This window comes from Centruroides vittatus, unplaced genomic scaffold (assembly GCF_030686945.1).
Source record: "Centruroides vittatus isolate TY-2023 unplaced genomic scaffold, ASM3068694v2 contig_10, whole genome shotgun sequence".
NCBI lineage: Eukaryota > Metazoa > Arthropoda > Arachnida > Scorpiones > Buthidae > Centruroides > Centruroides vittatus.
In genome coordinates, this window is record NW_027120658.1 from 1,949,295 (window position 1) to 1,964,440 (window position 15,146).

The 15,146-nt window shown below is 28.8% G+C and overlaps 1 protein-coding gene across 1 annotated transcript; it reads left to right on the forward strand.

Annotated features, from left to right (window-relative positions):
- The first annotated feature begins 106 nt into the window (after window positions 1-106).
- LOC136979638 (histone-lysine N-methyltransferase SETMAR-like) lies at window positions 107-14,643 on the forward strand. Its single transcript, XM_067275695.1, has 2 exons — window positions 107-644; window positions 14,573-14,643. Exons 1-2 carry the CDS (start codon window positions 107-109, stop codon window positions 14,641-14,643), a joined length of 609 nt encoding a protein of 202 aa, XP_067131796.1.
- Window positions 14,644-15,146: the final 503 nt, after the last annotated feature.

Below are 15,146 nucleotides of genomic sequence, written 5' to 3' on the forward strand. Positions count from 1 at the left end.
TAGTTAGTGTGCAAGTGCTTTGTCAAAAATGGAGAAGACAGAGACTCGTGTGGTCATAAAATACCTGACGAAAAAAGGGTTGACCCCATTTCAAATCAAAGCTGACATGGATGAAGTTTTGGGAGAGTCTGCTCCTTCGTACACCACTGTGAAAAAATGGACAGCCGTTTTTAAATCTGGCAGAGAGAGTGTGGAAAATGACCCTCGCAGCGGACGGCCGTCAACTGCTGTCACTGAAGAAAATATCGACAAAGTTCACGATTTTGTGTTAGCAGATCGCCGTTTGAAAACGCGTGAGATAGCTGAGACAACAGGCATCTCTGTCGACCGAGTGCACCACATCTTAACCGAAAATTTGGGTATGACGAAGGTCTCAGCAAGGTTGTTGCCGCATCTGCTGACTGCCGAGCAAAATTGGGTTCGTACTTTGATGTCAAAGGAGTGTTTGAACTTCTACCAGAAAAATCCACAGAATTTCTTGCATTGGTTTGTGACTACTGATGAAATGTGGATCCATTACTACACTCCTGAAACAAAAGAACAGTCGAAGCAGTGGAAACACCACAGTTCGCCACCACCAAAGAAGGCAATGACAGTTCCATCAGCGGGGAAAGTGATAGCTTCGGTTTTTTGGGATGCTAAAGGCATTATCTTTATTGACTACCTAGAAAGAGGAAAGACCATCAACGCTGTCTATTACTGTGAACGTTTGGAAAAACTGAAGAAAGAAATCGAAGAAAAGAGGCAACACTTGAAGAAGAAAAAGGGTTCCGTTCCACCACGATAATGCACCTGCACATTCCGCCAGAATCTCCGAACAAAGGATAAACGAACTTCGTTTCCAATTAGTTCCACATCCACCGTACTCACCTGATTTGGCCCCCAGTAACTTCCACCTTTTTCCAAACCTAAAAAAATTTTTGGCGGGAAAGAGATTTCACTCAAATGACGAAGTCATCTCTGAAGTGAATGAGTATTTTGCACACCTTGACAAATCGACCTATTGTGATGGCATAAAAAAGCTAGAACATCGCTGGAATAAGTGCATTGCTAATAAAGGAAACTATATTGAAAAATAAAAAAGTTTTAACATTATTTTGTTTGTTGTTCTATTTGAGGCCGCGAACTTTCCGAACAGCCCTCGTATACTATAAAATAAACAAATTTCCCTTGAATTTCTTATGAAATTGGATGAATGAAATAAATTTCTAAAGTTTCCTTTTGATTAATTCGATCTTTCTTGCGACTTATCGTAATAAGATTCCAATTTTTAAACGTAACAATTTTAGGTTTATCTAATTTAAAAAATAAGATTAAATATTTTTTTATTTTATATTTCATCTAAAAGATTAGAAACAATTATAGAAGAATTAAATTATTTTATAATTATTGAATTAGTTTTGAAAGAAAATTGTCATTTTTTTCCAAAAGAAAGAAAAAACAAACAGAAATTGGAAAAGAGAAAAATACAAACGAAAGATTTAAGGATTTAGAAGAGATTAAATTCAAATATCTTGAGAATTGTTAAATCTTGCATTTCCTATGAGAAAACATTGGAGTAAAGTACAGATTTATGATATTATAATTGGATCCCATGAGTTTAAATGCAATAATTTGAAAATTTTATTTCAGCTTTAAATTATATTCATTTATTGTTACGAAAATAACTTATAACTTACTTATTAGATAAAAGCATTACAAAACATTTATATATTTATATAAAACAGTAATAATGCTATTTAATATATTACCAATGATTAAGAATATTTAAAAATATATCTTTGTAGCCGAGCGATCTTAACCTTATAAGTGTATCGACCCCTTTTAAGAAAATTTTCTTCCCGTGTTCTATTGACCCCAAGGAATAAATACTGACCCCATTGGGAAACCCTGTTATAGCCAATGAGATGATTTTACTCTTTGTATTCGATGATATTTGGTTGATGCTTAAATATGTGGCAAATAAATTGTATTATTATTAAAACATTTCCTATTTCTGAGTTGAAAATAATAGAGAAATATTCTCTTGTATATATATATATTTATAATAAGAAAACCTCTTAATTTTAGTAGTATATTGCCCCTGTAAATCATACTTTTCCTGTTAACAACAGAGTCATGCCAACCATCTATCTAACTCTGTACAGGAGAAAATTTTTAATTGAAATAAACGCGAGTTCCGAACCAAACCGGAAGTTCTTATATAGTTAATCGGGACCTACTGCCATAAGCTTTCCATGTCTGGTCTCGACTTTCATATATCTAGCTCCGTTCTCGAGATTAAGGATGTAGAGACAGACAAACAGCAGGACGCCAGTGAGAATTTATAGGTCTGCAATATTAATATTTTAGATCATACTTTGAATGTACTGCTCCAAGTTTTGCCTAGTTTTCTCTTCCTTTAATATATCGGTTGTAAGCTAGCCTCAGGATGCTACTGTTCTATTAAAAATTCAGGATTTAGGATGTGCAGCCTAAATCCTGGTTTTTTAAAAGAATTAATTATAAAAGTCTGATACATTTAAAACAGACTAAAGATTTATATAATACAAATATAATATAATATAAAATCTTTAAATATCTATAAATATAAAATCTATAAAATAATATAAAATATAAATTTATATAATATAATATAAAATAAAATAAATAATTCAAACATGATATTTATATTATTAAATGAAATACGTAACTTTAAATAAATATCTGAATTAGTTTCTTAATTTATAATTACGAAATTGTAATAATTTGTACCAAATTATTACAAATTATATTTCCATACAATTAGTAAATATTGTTTCATCTGCAAAACAGAAATAAATGAGTTCATTTATAGAAAATTAATGAAAATATTTTTATTTTCATTAATTTAAATTAAATTCGCACATTTTACGCAAGTCGGGGTGCGCCTTATATTCGATTTACTTATTAAAACTTATTTTATTTTCTAAAAAATGCTGAATTTAAGTTTGTTAGGGACCTAAACTATAACATATTGATAGAAGTGGAATCCCTCTACCAAATGAGGCCTCTCATAGGGTGAGGTAAACATAATGTGAGGCAAATTGGGTCCAAGTTCAGAAGAATTGAAGTAAAAACCTGCAATAAATTATCGTGGAAAAAAGAAGAAAATAATCTATTTATATTTTTTTAACAAAAAATAATCCTATAGTTAATAATATTCTACTTCATATCGAGAATAAATAACCTTTGCCATTAAAAGTATAAGCTACGTGATACACAGGGGAACTAATTTACTTGATTTTTCATCTATAACCGATGGGAATAATCTTAAGCTAATAAACTAGAATTTAATTTTTTTTTAAAAAGGAAAATATATAATTAATTATATATATATATATTTTAATAGAAACATTCCTTTATTCGATTTCTCACTTATCATATTTTTATTAAATATAATTTAATTAAAATCGTTGCTAATACTTAACGTAACGAAATAAATTTAAATATATCATTGGCGTTAAATCGAATGTAGTGTTAAAACGAGGGAATATAACGTCGTTTGTGATGCAAGTAATTCACAGATACTGAAGAGCTGTGTAAAATTTGTTTGGGAAGATCCTGTTATAAGTATTCATTGAGGCTTTAAGAAAGTGGCACTATTTACGGATGTGTTCTATCAGGAGATTTGACACTACTTCTTTACGAATTAATGAAACAAAGAAAATATTTGTTATTTATAAAATACGCTTGCAATTGTTATTAATTTTTAAAGAAATTAATAAATTATGACGCTTATATAAGAAAATATATTTTCTTCTTCACTTCTGTTTATTTGGAAACGAAAGAAAACAAATTAAATCAAGGACACGTTTAAATAATAAGCAGTCAATAAGTGAACCAATCACGTGGTTCGTTTTATAGGAAATGGACCAATCATTGGCTTTTTAACTTACTCGCCTACACCTAGATAAATTCTTAAAGGAAACACGTAACCGCTGCCATCTACCGAAGTAAAAAGTAAGTAAATATTTCCGATCTCTCCTCACATTAAAAAATATATTTTTATCATTTCATTAATAATACTTGAATATATACATAAAAATTATTTTTAAATAAAAAGTAATTATTAAAAATTGTTATTAAGAAAAATATGTTTTTAATGTTTAAATATTAATTGAATATATTAATAGAATACATTATTTTATTTTAATGTAAAAAGTGTATTAATTAGCCAATTTTTGTATAAACAAATAAGTAAAATTTAAAAAATATTAATAAACAGTTGCAGAATTTACTCTCAGATGGCGCTAGAGGATTACTTTTCGTAAAGAGAGAGAGAGCGGTCATACAGATAAGCGCCGCCAAGTTTTTTTCAAACTGCTTATTTAGCAGCAGCCACATACTGTACTTGACAATTAATCCCACATTTTCACTATAACTAATTAGATCAAGAAATATATTTTTTTAAGACACAACCATCTGTTGAGTTGCTAGTATAAAATAATGCAACAGTTTGTTTCCACCTTGTAAATATACCACTTAACATAAACACTATTAAATGTATAGCCAAGTCTGTAGGATTTTTTAATGTTACCTCGCCATAATATGTATTAGTACGTGTATCATAACCAGTGCTTGGAGTTAGTAACGTTTCATCCAAAATTAAAACACATTGCTCTTCTTTATCTGTTTCCATAGCATCAATTTTAAGAAAATCGAATACTTCGTACAATATTCCACTTTAAAATTTTAAGTTTTTCAGTCATCTACGTAAAGTTCTTAAAGATGGATAAGGCAGATTGCATTTGAGTAAGCTGTCATAACCTTTTGAACTATAGCTAAATCTCAATCCTAATGCTGTACATACTGTTCCTTTGGACCATTTTTTAAAAACATTAATTTTAGAGAAATGCAGGCTAGTTGACCATCTTAAATTTTTCTTGTACAGCTGGTTAACTTTCTTATCGTTTTGGTAATCTTTAAATTTTTTCTTCTCTACTCCTAACTAATTTTTTTTATGAAGATTGATTAATTTAAATTGTAATTTAGAAATTATTTTATTAATTTAGCAAGTCCATTTTCGATTGGGCCAGGCCCCCATGGGCAACTAGGTTGACATATTCGGATGGACTAGCACTCGAAAAATTCCTGGGACTTACAGACTATTTACATACATTACAAAGATTAATACACGCTTAAGTAAAAATTTTAGAAAATTACAAATTAATTTTGCTACTGTACGTACGCTATCTATTTTCTCATAACAATAATATTTTAAAAAACGCATGTATTCATATAATACTCTACATCAAGAAATAGAAATCAAAGTTAGAATTTTTATTTTAACATTTACCAATATTGTGTAAATAAATAAAATAGTACAAAGTATAAATAGATGATAAGACGATTCTGTAGATAGACATTCCATATGTCTAACTATTTGCAACCACTTAATTTCTATTTGCCTATCTTTTATGAAGAATATTCAAGTAATGATCAGTATTCAAATGTAAAAATGTCGACGTAAAACAAATGCAAAGACGGTTGGGACCAGTAAATCACGTTTTCCATAATGTATTTAATTAGAACAAATGAAATTCTTTATAAAACATGACAGGACATAGTAGAGGATATTGAAAAGATATTGTAGAGAATATGATAGAGGACATTCGAAATATATAGTGGAACACAGTGCAGATCATTAGAACAACATAAAGGGACTCAGCAAGCACATTTAGCTGAGCACCAAACATTCCCTAACTATTTTGTAATACATTGATAAATAATAAGTACTATAAAGCCAAATTTCTTTTAATAAATGAATAAAAATACCTTCTTTGCATGTTTTATTCATATATTTAATGGATAAGTATGCTTACATTTGTGATAGTTTGAGCCCCCATCTCACTCTCTCAGCTCCTGTTCTTTATCATAAATATGATAATTTCAATAATTTTCAAATTGCACGAAAATCACCAACAGATACAATTTAAAAATGTCGTATCCTAAGCTACTTTTCTTTCTTTTATTTAAAAATTATTTCTTATTAAATTATTCTATGTCGAACTGCTCTTAATACAATTTAATTAACTTGTTAATTAAAAGTTATTATAAATATTTAAGTTTTTAAATTAGCAATTTTAATAATTTCTTCATAATATTTTACACAATCAAATGTATTTATATAACTTATATAATGAATATTATAATCTCTGATAATTAATTTATATTGATATTTACAAAGCTTATAAGTATAGATTTTTAAAATAACAAACAATTAACTAATTAATATCGAGTATAATAAACTTAATTTTAAAGATTAAAGTTAAACAGAAAAACCATAGACAATTTATTAAATTAACGAATTTAATATTTACAAAAATTGAATTGCAAATTGGGCAAATGTAGGCCTATATTATTTTTCAAGTAATATATATATATAGACTCTGCAATTTGTTTTATGAGTCACTCATTATTGTTAATGATAGAATCAATAAATAACGCTTCCTCACTACGGTATATTTCTATCGATGAAATCTATCAGAAAATCATTCAACGAACCAATATTTTGGTTCCACTATATCACATTTATGATAGAGTTTTAAAGCATTATTAAAAAGCAAAATAAACAGAATATAAATGAAAATATTTAATTAAAAGATAATGTCTCCAATGTTCCGACAATATTCTAAGTTGCTCGTGCAAGGTTTCAAAATATAAAACGAATTGCATGAAGAAACCAATTTGATAGAAGGCCCATCAGTGACAGAGTAGCCTAAATAACACCACTAAACACTGATTTGGACGTGGGTTCACACCTGATCAACTGAACATGTGAAGTTTTTCAAGATTTCCTCACGTGTCTAACATTTAGAAAGGGACAGTTTCCATAGAAAGTCTTCTCGGGAGCACCTTCTTGACAAATCGTCCACGTTGTATGCCATCAACAAAACCAATTTTATAGAACAGAAAATGTTGATGGTTTCAATAATGTTATGGTGTTGGTTCTGAAATATTATAATATGTGATTTTTATAACTTTTCTTTTAGTTCTCTGAGAATAAAACTCCATTTATAACATTCTGAGCACTGGGACTGCCTTAATATTGTTGTCTTTATCTCTTATAACAACAAAAATATTGATCGTTTGCACTAAAAACAATGACGTTGTTGAAAATTATGACAAAGCAGCAGTAACTAACACTGTACTAACACTGTATTCGCAGTGATCAAGAATTAACCAATTATCAATCACTTTACGTTTAGTATGTACAGTACAGTACACAATTATTGGTAACCCAAAGGATGCTTTCACCTGAGCGCATCTCAAAATCTAGCACAGATTTTTATCTGATGCCGTAAAGAAACCAGTTTCCCGCTTTAGAGGATCCGGCTTCGAGTTCGAACTGACTCAAAAATTTTCATAGTTGGAATGAACAGAATATATCGCTTTATATTCTATCACGCCTATCATGCTCCCATTGTCAGCGTGGCATTTGTTTTAACTTTCACCGCCTTGTGGGCACTAAGGGGTCTTTTCTTAGTAAGTCAATTATGGGTTCAGCCAGGCCCACAATGAGGCAGCCGATGGTAAGGGTGGATATATTTAATAATACTTTAGGTTAAATTAAACATAGGCTGCAATATGTTTAAAATTTGAATAGTTATTTTATAATTGAAACTTAATTAACTAAATACAGAAAATTAATAATTAGCATATCAATTTGTTAATAATATTACTTAATGAGTTTTGCCATTATTTTATTTACGTTAAAGAAAATAATTTATTATAATTATTTATTCATTTTTCTCATTATATAAATCCAGTAAATTTTTTTTCTTTACGAAACATCAAAAATTTCGTCTTATTTTCTCGAAACTAAATCTTGATTATTGCAAATCTAACGATGATGAGCAATCAATTATGCAAATTAATATTAATATGCATAGTTAATGACTGTTTATCATCAATAGAATTAATTTATTAAATTATTAAAATATATTATATAAAAGAATTCACTTTTCCCCTTCTATATTTATGAATTACTAAATTTTATCATTGGTAAAGGCTTTCAGCTGAAATTCTATTAAGAAATCATATCTTTTGTACCTTACTTTTTGTAATATTAAATCATATTTTTAAAAACTAGACAAAATAAAATTAGGATTACTGTTAATTTATATCTAGAATATAAAATAAGGAAGAAGATTGTTGTAATTTTAAAATTAAGATTAAATAGAAAAAAATTTCATGAACTGATCATTCTTTCATCATCACATCATCACCATCAGCAGCATCCTAACAAGTACTAGAGATTAAGATCTGTAATGGTCTCATTCCTTCTCCTTGGAGGGCGTAACTCTATCTTTTCCTCCATAGGGTTTAAGATTTCCGTTAGACAACCTGTAGTATCCATTCGATTGGTAACGATCCAAAATACTCATATATCAGTTAGATATGAAGTTAATTAATTAATCAATATTGATTAATTAACTTCAAATTTGATATAAAACCTAAAACAAAAGCTCAGAAGATAATTTAAAAGTGAGATATCAGAAATATCAACACATTGCAGAAAGCTTGAAATATCATAATAAGACCTAGTAGGAGATGGTGTCTAAAAAGCAAAAGTACAGAAACATCAAAGATGCCGACTTTATTTTAAAAACAATAAGGCAAATTTTAAAAGATGTAGTATTAATAAAAGTATTTTTCAGAGAGTTAAAATTCAATTTTATTACGCTACTGTCCATTTGTGGAGTCAGAAGCCAATCAATTACAGTATTAATTTTATTTTAACTACGTGAACGTTTATTGGTAAACTCCTGATTCTGATTCTTTTCTCTGTTATAAATTTAGACAAATCTAACAAATAAACCAGAAACACGTTCCTCAACTATCCCCGCGACATTTAAAATTTCGGTGGCGCCATCTGTTATCATATTTTTATATTTTTAATTATTATAAAAAGCAGAAACCTTAATTTTCAGGGTAGGAATGAGTTTTATAAAAAATTTTAATGCTAATAACGAGTAAAATTGTCATTAAGTCCGACTCTATTGGAGATAAATACGACCCTTTTATCTCCCCACCCCGATCTTTAATCACCAAACTTTATAGGCATCAACACCCTAATAATCAAACCTCCCTGCAAGATTTCACAAATTTTCGACAAAAAACACAGGAGTTATTAAGCTTCAAACAGGGTGAACAAACTCGTTTCCTCTAAACACACGCGAACATCCATACATACAAAAATTACCCCCGAATTTTTTTTTGCATTTCTCGACGTTTTACAGTGTCCTAAGTCCAAAAATGTAAAAATCTAGGGGGTCATTATTGACCGATTGCCATACTTTCCCTCTGTTATATATAACAGCCAGGAAAATAAAATGGCTTATCTAGAGACACCATTGACTGTGTGCATAAGACTACCGGACACTTGTATTTAGTCGCGGGTTCTTACCTGACACTAACGAACTGGCCAAGTTAAGTTTTTCAAATTTTCTTCACGTGTCTAACATCTGAAAAGGGGTCGTTCCCCAACGCAGTCCTCTCTTGAGATATTCTCATATCTCATCATAATGCCAATTTTGTTAGCTTCAATTTTAAAAGCTACATTTCCTCAGAATTTCTACATAAATTGTTTGCATTTAAATCATAGAGATTAATCCTTGAAGATAATAAACTTAAAAGTTGTCAATGACTTCTATCTTCAATTACTGAACAAAAAAGTAAAGAAGATCGTCTTATACAAGTCTCAAAAGAAAGAACCAACAATTGATTATAACATTATTTCTAGTTCACGAAACTCTTATTTAATCGATTAAATAAGAGGTTTATCAACCTTCCTGTTTATGTTAATTAATAATGATAATGACCTATAAAGTTTCGAAATTAGACTACAAAAAGTAACCAAGACAATCTTTATTGATTTGTTTTAATTATTGGATTAATTATTATTTGTAATTGAAAACTACTATCTTGAAATCGTAGATAATACCCAACATACAAGTCTCAGATTTTACTCTTTTCAGGTGGACAAATTTTCAATGAAGTGGGCAACATAATAAAGGGATAGTCTGCGAGATCCCGATCCGAACAATAGAAAACAATAAATTAATTTTGAATATATTTTAATAATTTATTTTTCTGTCAACAGATGGCGCTAAAACGTTATAATACAATAATATGTTCTCAAATAATGTACATCTTAAAGATAGGCTACGTATATCTGTTTATCTTGCGATATGTACAGTACCTCTTCTGGAAAATACACCTTATAGGTGTACTTTCTCTAGAAGGAGGCGTCCCTTAGGGAAATGTCTCAATTGGTTACTTGACACCTACCATACAGAATGTGTAAAGTGCTTCCCAAGATATTTTTTCAATTGCTTTCTTACTACATATAATTAGAATCTACAGAAGGAAGAGAGATTTAAACACTCATCAATATGTTAGGATAAAAATATTAAACATCCATGACTGCAGAGATTAATGATTCCACATTTTAATAGACTAACATTTGCAAAATTAATTAAGATTTCAAGCGTTATATTTATTCGATGCCTACTTGAATCTTCTACAAATCACATTTAAAAACAATATGAATCAGCTATTTGGGTAATAATAACCAACCTTCGGTAAGTTATCAAGTACAGTACCTGATCGAGTAAAACATTACCACATGCTCAAAATGCTGTTGCTTTATCAAGTGCTACTAAAATAACCTGTTGAATCCCAACTGTTTTAGCAGCGTGGTGAAGTATCTAAAGGCGTTCTCCGATATGGAATCTTGTAATCATAAGTAAATCTTTCAATTCCATCGGGTTTTTGGTGAAGGAGTGGAAGAATGAACCTTCCGTTGGAAACATGATGATGATCAATGGGGATGAGATCCGGCGAATTTGGGACCAATGTAACAGGCCACACGCTCGTGTGTTGCTCAAACCACTCCTTGCGGAAAGGTATATTGTCCAGTTGAAAAAGTCTTCTCTATCTGGGAATATTATGAAAAGATGCGTCTGGTCTGCAACAACGATTAGGTAGGTGTATCTTGTCAAAATGTGATCCACAGGAAGTATGGGACCTAAGGCTTCCCAACGGAACGTTCTCCAAAGCCTTACACCACTTCCACCCACTTGTTTTTGTCCAATAGTGAATTCTGGTGCCAGTTCTTCTCCTGGACCCTGCTTTAGAATCACATATCCCAATGCAAAAAAATCTGAATTCGTCGGACCAGACATCCTTCTTTCACTGATCCAAGGATTTAAGATCGATGATCGATGGTTACGTGTTGTATCAACGTTGCGTTGGTGTTAGTGTAGGCACCTTGATGGCCAAAATCTGCGTATCTAAACGCACAACAGTGTTTTATGCACTATACATTCGGAACTAGTTATCGTCTCCATTAAATTTGCTTCCAATTTGTGCCGCATTTGTATTTTGTCACTATAGCCTTTGTTTCCCTCTAGTGTCAACGAGACGTGATGGACAAACTCCAATCTGACGGTTGGAGAATTCTCCTCATAGGTGCTCACCACTGCTGTTATTTGCTTATAAAACAGTTGATATTTGCATGTTCGAATGAAACCTGCCTCTATCATTCATTACACCTTAGAATGATCAGTAGACAACTGTAAATCATTGTGTACTACATGCTATTGTTTATAGTATTATTGATTATTCTGTCGACATAAATATATAATATCATTCATGACATCTCGAAAAATAAATTGAATTTCTTAAAGAATAAATAAAAAAAAATAAATCCTAGAGAGTAAGTTAAAATTAATTCAGTATTCAATCTATTAAAAAATTGTATTGCAGCATTATTTTTATAATTATTAGGGTGTAGAGCTTAGTCAAGGGTCCAGGATGAGAAAAGGAGGACAATAAGGGATGAAAAAGAGTATAAGATAGAAGAGAGACGATTACAGTAGGGCACTGAGCAGATATAAGTTAAATAACCATACTTTAATAGAACTATAAAATTCTTAAATACAGTAAATTCATTCATAATATACACTGATGCAAATGTTAGTTAACACAGAAACATTTATTATTTCGAGATTGGTTAAAACCGGTTCGAAAGAGCTGCATGTTATTATTTGTGATTCTTACAAATTAGTTTTAAAAAATAGCTCTCTTTTGGCCAATTTCTATATACAATCCATAACGAAAATTCTTTAAAGTATACATTTTTTAAACAACATTATTTATCTAAATTTCATAATAAAAATTACTTTAAGTGTTTTTAGATAAGAAAACCAAGACCTATACTTTCAACGTAACTTTCTAACTATAAATTAAAGAACTAAACTCGAAACTTTACCTGAGAAACCTCTATAAAAACTGTCAAATAAATAATATGTACAGTACGTACAATCCATCTATAAAATATATTATATAACATTAAATTTATGATATACCTCTAATGTTGTTTATAGAATTTACTGTACATTTTGTTTTGGCAATAAAAAATATAAACTAACAAGGTATTGAGGAAAATTCAATGGTAAACTAAGGAACAGCATTTCTTATTATATAAAAATGAAGTAAAATATATTTTTTAATTAATTTAATAGTACAATTAACATAAGTTGCTATTATATTATTAATAAGAATATTAATCATATTCATATGAAAATTTCAATAATTAAACTCCAAGATATAATATGATTCTCAATCATATTATATCTTGGAGTATATAATAGGTACATATATGATAGGAACATATATGAAAGGTATTAAAGTACAATTTAATTATTATTATTTGTTCAGCTCTTGGATATCCCCTGTTAAGTGAGAGTTGCACAATTAACTTAGGAATATAATAGAAAATTAATTAGAATTTATAGATTCAAAATGTATATATTGGTCCCTTCAGTATAAATGATTAATTTCTCCTATAATTTCTAGTAATTTTTTAATAATAATTTTCCTTTCAATTCTTTGCCTTTTATTTAATTATATAAGTAGATATAGTACGGTTTTTTCCTATCTTTAGCGCATAACATCTCGTTTTTGTTATTAATTATCATTAAAAAATATTTTTGAATTCTTTCCCTCTACTCCACAAGCGTTAATTGGATTAGTTTATAAAACTGTGGTAAATTTCTTCATAATTAATTACAGTTAAAGCCCTGTAATCCGGCACGCACCGCACCGAATTATACCGGATTATGGGGAAATGCAAGATAATCAGACCCGAGTTGATTTTTGCTAGATTTTCTTAGATATGGCCTCTAAACAATTCAATAATTATTCTATAGGCTGCCTTTTATTCACTCTTACAATCGTACTAAGTATAGTACATAATAGAACAGCTATCTTATTTGTATAAATGTATTATACATATGAATTGGCTGTACATACTTTGATTTTTGAGTTCCAACTAAGACTCTCCAGTTTAATTATTAATTATTTATTTATATTTTTTTGACGGTCCATTTCCTTATTATGGTATAACACTCACGTGGTATCTCAGTCTAAGTGAGTCTCTACGCGATTGGCACCATAGTACCAATCTCAATCTTTGCCCAGAGACTCACGTGGTTGCTATTGTATTCTTCTTTTGAATATAAAATAAAATAATATATATATTTGTATATATATTATATTTTTTCTCTTGGATTTATTCCATTATTTTTTAAACCCATAAATCGAAACAGAAATCGAATTTTAAAAAAACGTTATTATTATTATATAAATATGAAAATTGCATTTATTTTAATAATAAAAAAGTATAAAGTTATAATATATTTAGAAAATCACTTTAATTCTCTTGGATATTAAACATTCATATAATTCTTGATATAAGAAATATAAGAATTTAAATAGAAAAAAATGTTAATTTTGCAAAAGAAAAATATATATATTTTGTAAATCTTTATAAATTCGAATATTGTTGATTTGTATATACTTATTTATAATAAAAATTTTTTAAAAATTTATACATTTTTTTAAGAAATAAAAGTTCTAAATTAATACACCAGATGGCAATATCAGTTAAGTGAAAGTGAATGTAAAAGTAAAAATTTTGATTATTATTTTTATAATTTTTTATTTAAATATTAAAACATTACTTAAATTAAATTTTTCTTTAACGTTTTGTAAATTATTATCACTGATTAAATTTCAATCATTAAATATATATATATATATATATTTTTTTTTAAGGTATTTAGATCTAATCTCTGCATTGTAGTATCAAATTCAATACTGCTAAACAATAAAAATTTATATTAAAATAATTTTTATAACATTTAAAAATATATTATAACTAATAATAATTTTATTATTTAATTTGTAAGAATTATCTTAAAATTTTAGAAATTTCTAAAAGGTAATCTAATATTTAAAACTTTACCTTTAAATCACATTTTTTATATAACTAAATAGAATTTTAATTGAATTATTTTTATGAAAAGGTGGTTATATAATAACACTTGCTGAAATTATTTACTTGAAAAAAATGGTTATTTTCCTAATAGAAGCTATAGAAAAAGGAGAATTAGATAATAAGAAAAGATCAAAAACATTATCCAGCTGTATTCAACATTTAAAGTTTAATCTTGTCTTTTATTTGTAATTTTTTTATATCCAGAAACTGGTTTAATGAGTGAAATAATAGGAAAAAATAAGCAAGAATTAGGAATAACAAAGGCTATTGAATGATCCATTGTTAAAATGGACACATTCAAAAAGGTTTAAATTATTCTTTTGTTTTATTCTCGATTCCCTTTCCTAGTAAATAATTGAAACAAATATTTTATCATTGAAAATGTTTGCTTTTTGCCAATGAAAGAATTGAAAATTCTGAATGGAAGTGGAAATGAAAAATTGTTTTATTTACTTGTTTTAATATTTTAATATTCGCTTGTATATAAATATAAAGACAAAACTCGACGAAATTATTATGACATTGTCGCAATGCTGGGCTGAAATATTTAGTTACATTTTTTAATTAATTTAATTTAAAAATATATGCTCTCGATTTTAGCGGTGTCTTCCCCTGTACATCATACTTTTCCTGACAACGGCGGAGTCATGCCGGTCATCTATCGAACTCTGTCCTGAAAAAATTTAAAATTAAAATCACGTGACTTCCGGTCCTGACCGGATGTTTGTATATAGATAATCGGAGCATCCCTAAGCTTTCTCTACCTGGTCTCCACTTT